The sequence below is a fragment of the Dermacentor silvarum genome, chromosome 6, assembly GCF_013339745.2.
Source record: "Dermacentor silvarum isolate Dsil-2018 chromosome 6, BIME_Dsil_1.4, whole genome shotgun sequence".
NCBI lineage: Eukaryota > Metazoa > Arthropoda > Arachnida > Ixodida > Ixodidae > Dermacentor > Dermacentor silvarum.
In genome coordinates this window covers 132,045,023-132,047,747 of record NC_051159.1, presented here as the reverse complement: position 1 = coordinate 132,047,747, position 2,725 = coordinate 132,045,023, and the positions used below count along the sequence as shown (strand labels likewise).

Here is a 2,725-nt window from a genome sequence, read left to right as displayed (position 1 = left end):
TCTCCGAACGGAACGGATGTACACGGCCGGAAGTTGATTTCAAAGTGCCCGTATGTAAATAGTGGCACGTGAGTTTCCGTCACCCAGCTGATGCCGGCCTCGAGATTGACAAAGGAACGCAAGTCTATATTTTGTTACAAGTTTAGCTTCCGTTTCAGTGAGTGAGAAACGTGGACGCTTCCCTCTGCGTTTCAGGCTGATGACGCGGCGCGGAAAGAAGCGACGCTGGGTCAGGTTCGTAACAATAGTTTATTTAAATACGTCATGATGACCCGCCAACACACGCGAGAGAATTGGAAATGGCACCACGGAGTCAAATGTCCTTTTTTTTTCTTCTTAGCGGTTAACTATAATGCAAACCAGAGACCATGACATCAAATAAGCAATCAAGAAATCACACAAGATCCCGGCCGAACACCGTAAGGAGCTACCGGTTATTTAAAAAAGAAAGAAAAGTTATACAGAGTGCGTTGCACTAGCGGCTTAATTTTATGACATTTGGCACATGGGGTGATCCCAGAGTGTATGATAAGAAAAACAGCTGTCGTAATGCTGTAAATCTCCAGTTCCTTAAATTAAAAGAACTGAATATATGTATTCAAGCTAGTCTCATGAAGTCCACAATATTTATGTTCTCTCTATTAAATATCGTAGCCTGAAAGAAAATTTCAGGTCTTGACAGTTTAAACTATTATATTTCTTTTAAGAAAACTATATTTTACTAATGTTATTTTGATCGTCTGCCTTTCCCACAACTGAAACCGGGTATGGTAAGAAGGAAAAACAGAAAAGAGTGTATAGAAAAGTAATAGTCAAAGCTCGACAGTAGAGACAACAAAGGCATTTTCATGCCGAAACCCCCTGAAGTACTGATAGTGGAAGGGAAGCTATGTGCAACATCAGGTTCACATATAAAGGTTCTGGACCAACAGAATTCCACTTGGAATCAAATCGGTAAATGCATTCAATGTTTTGCATAAAATATGTGTGATAAATAAGAAAAAAGATGAGCAAATATGCCTTGCACATAAAGCGCATGGTATAACAAGTTCAGTTTGTCACCGAGATACATAAAACCAGAAAAAAAATTTATATAAGTACACTGCAAAAATGAGGCCAAATACAGCCTTGTCAACATCCCCAAATCTTCTATGAAACCCCATGAGTATGTTTTATAAAATATACACAAGTATATGACGCAGCAGCGAATGAGTGAACATTGTTGATGAGGATTACACGTACACAGAATGAGTAAATGGCACAGCAGTGGGTTTGCATAAAACTTGTAATGCAGTCCCATAAGAAGGTAAAACCATCTGAAAACATAACTTCTGTTCCATGCCAAACATTGAATGATGCAGGTGTTTGAACATAAACATATTTACAACCACACGTGCAAGACAACTGGAACTTCACTACACAGAGTGCAGTGCACAACTGGACATAGGAACTGCTTCTATGAGAAACACACCAGGCTTATTCCTATCATAAACTGTCATGAAAATACAGCCTGCCTGTACGCGCAATGCTACACTTGGTAACCAACACATAAATTATTGTGCATGGGTAAAATCACACAGTGGCTGTACAACCTTTTTACACACACTAGCCACACAAACAACCAGGGCCCCAACTTTGTAGCGATGCCTTCAGCTCGATTGTATGCCACTCTTATCCATTGTTCACAGCCAGCTGATCCCATTGATAATGCAGGTAGAGCATCACTCTGTCCACTGGCGAAACGCAAAAAGGAACAGCATCGAAAAAAGGTACCGCCACAAAATCGTGGCCCTGCACTAAAGGCAGCGATACATTTGTACTTTCAAGACATTACTTGGGTCAGATTGTGTGGCACTTTCTTGCTGGGTGTGATGATCGCCTTCTGCTGGCACCATAATAAGCACTCAACATTCCAACTGAAATGGTTCTGCATGCTTTGTCATAATTTCATATTTTCAGCAATATGAAAATCACATCGAACTCCACATCTGCAACCTCTCCGTATGAATGACATGATGAAAGACATGCAAAATTATGCGGATCTATCAGTGCAGACATATGCCTTTAAAAACGTGCACAGAAAGGCGACAATTGAACTCAGCACTGTGTTTCTTGCATACACACGCACACACACATTTGATGTATCTGCTGAAAGTTGAACTGATTCTCCATTGCTGAACTACGATGTTTTGATGGGCGATGGTGGTGGCAGAAACACACTTCCATCCGACACTCCGGAAAGGTTCAGATCCACTGGCTTTGAGTGCGATTTCACCATTGCCTCCTTCGCACTCCTGGAGGCGAGACGAGACGGAAACATCTCACGTGCGTGCTCGGACTTCCCAGGGAAAAGTCTCTCCGGAGGCGTGGTCCTGGGTTGCGGTTGCAGGCGTTGCAACGGTGGTGTGGCTGCCGCTCTCGGTGGAATGTTTTCGTTGCTGTGTAATCGTCCTTGCTGAAACGGTGCTTGCGTGAGAAGGTACTGGTGGTAGCCGTGAAGAAGCTGGCGCATCTCGGAACTTTTCGCTTTTTCCGCTTGCTCTGTGTAGCTGCAGATGTCCTCTGTAAGTAGAGAAAACAAGGCGTCGGATATTACTATACGTCTTTTTTTTCTTCACAAGCTAGAAATGATCGATTTATTTATTTGATTTATTCACTGATTGGGTTTAATATCGCAAGCAGCAGAGGGGCTACGAGAAATGTTGCAATGGGAGAGCTCCAGGTT

General features: G+C 42.5%; 1 protein-coding gene across 2 annotated transcripts in view; it reads right to left on the bottom strand.

Annotated features, from left to right (window-relative positions):
* Positions 1–230: 230 nt before the first annotated feature.
* Positions 231–2,725, bottom strand: part of LOC119456016 (centrosomal protein of 152 kDa-like) — a 38,804-nt gene continuing 36,309 nt past the window's right edge. For both annotated transcript variants that reach the window (XM_049669502.1, XM_037717605.2), the window contains one exon: positions 231–2,562. In XM_049669502.1, the coding sequence (XP_049525459.1) occupies positions 2,180–2,562 (383 nt within the window). In that variant the 3' untranslated portion in view covers positions 231–2,179. The remainder of the gene's footprint in view (positions 2,563–2,725) is intronic.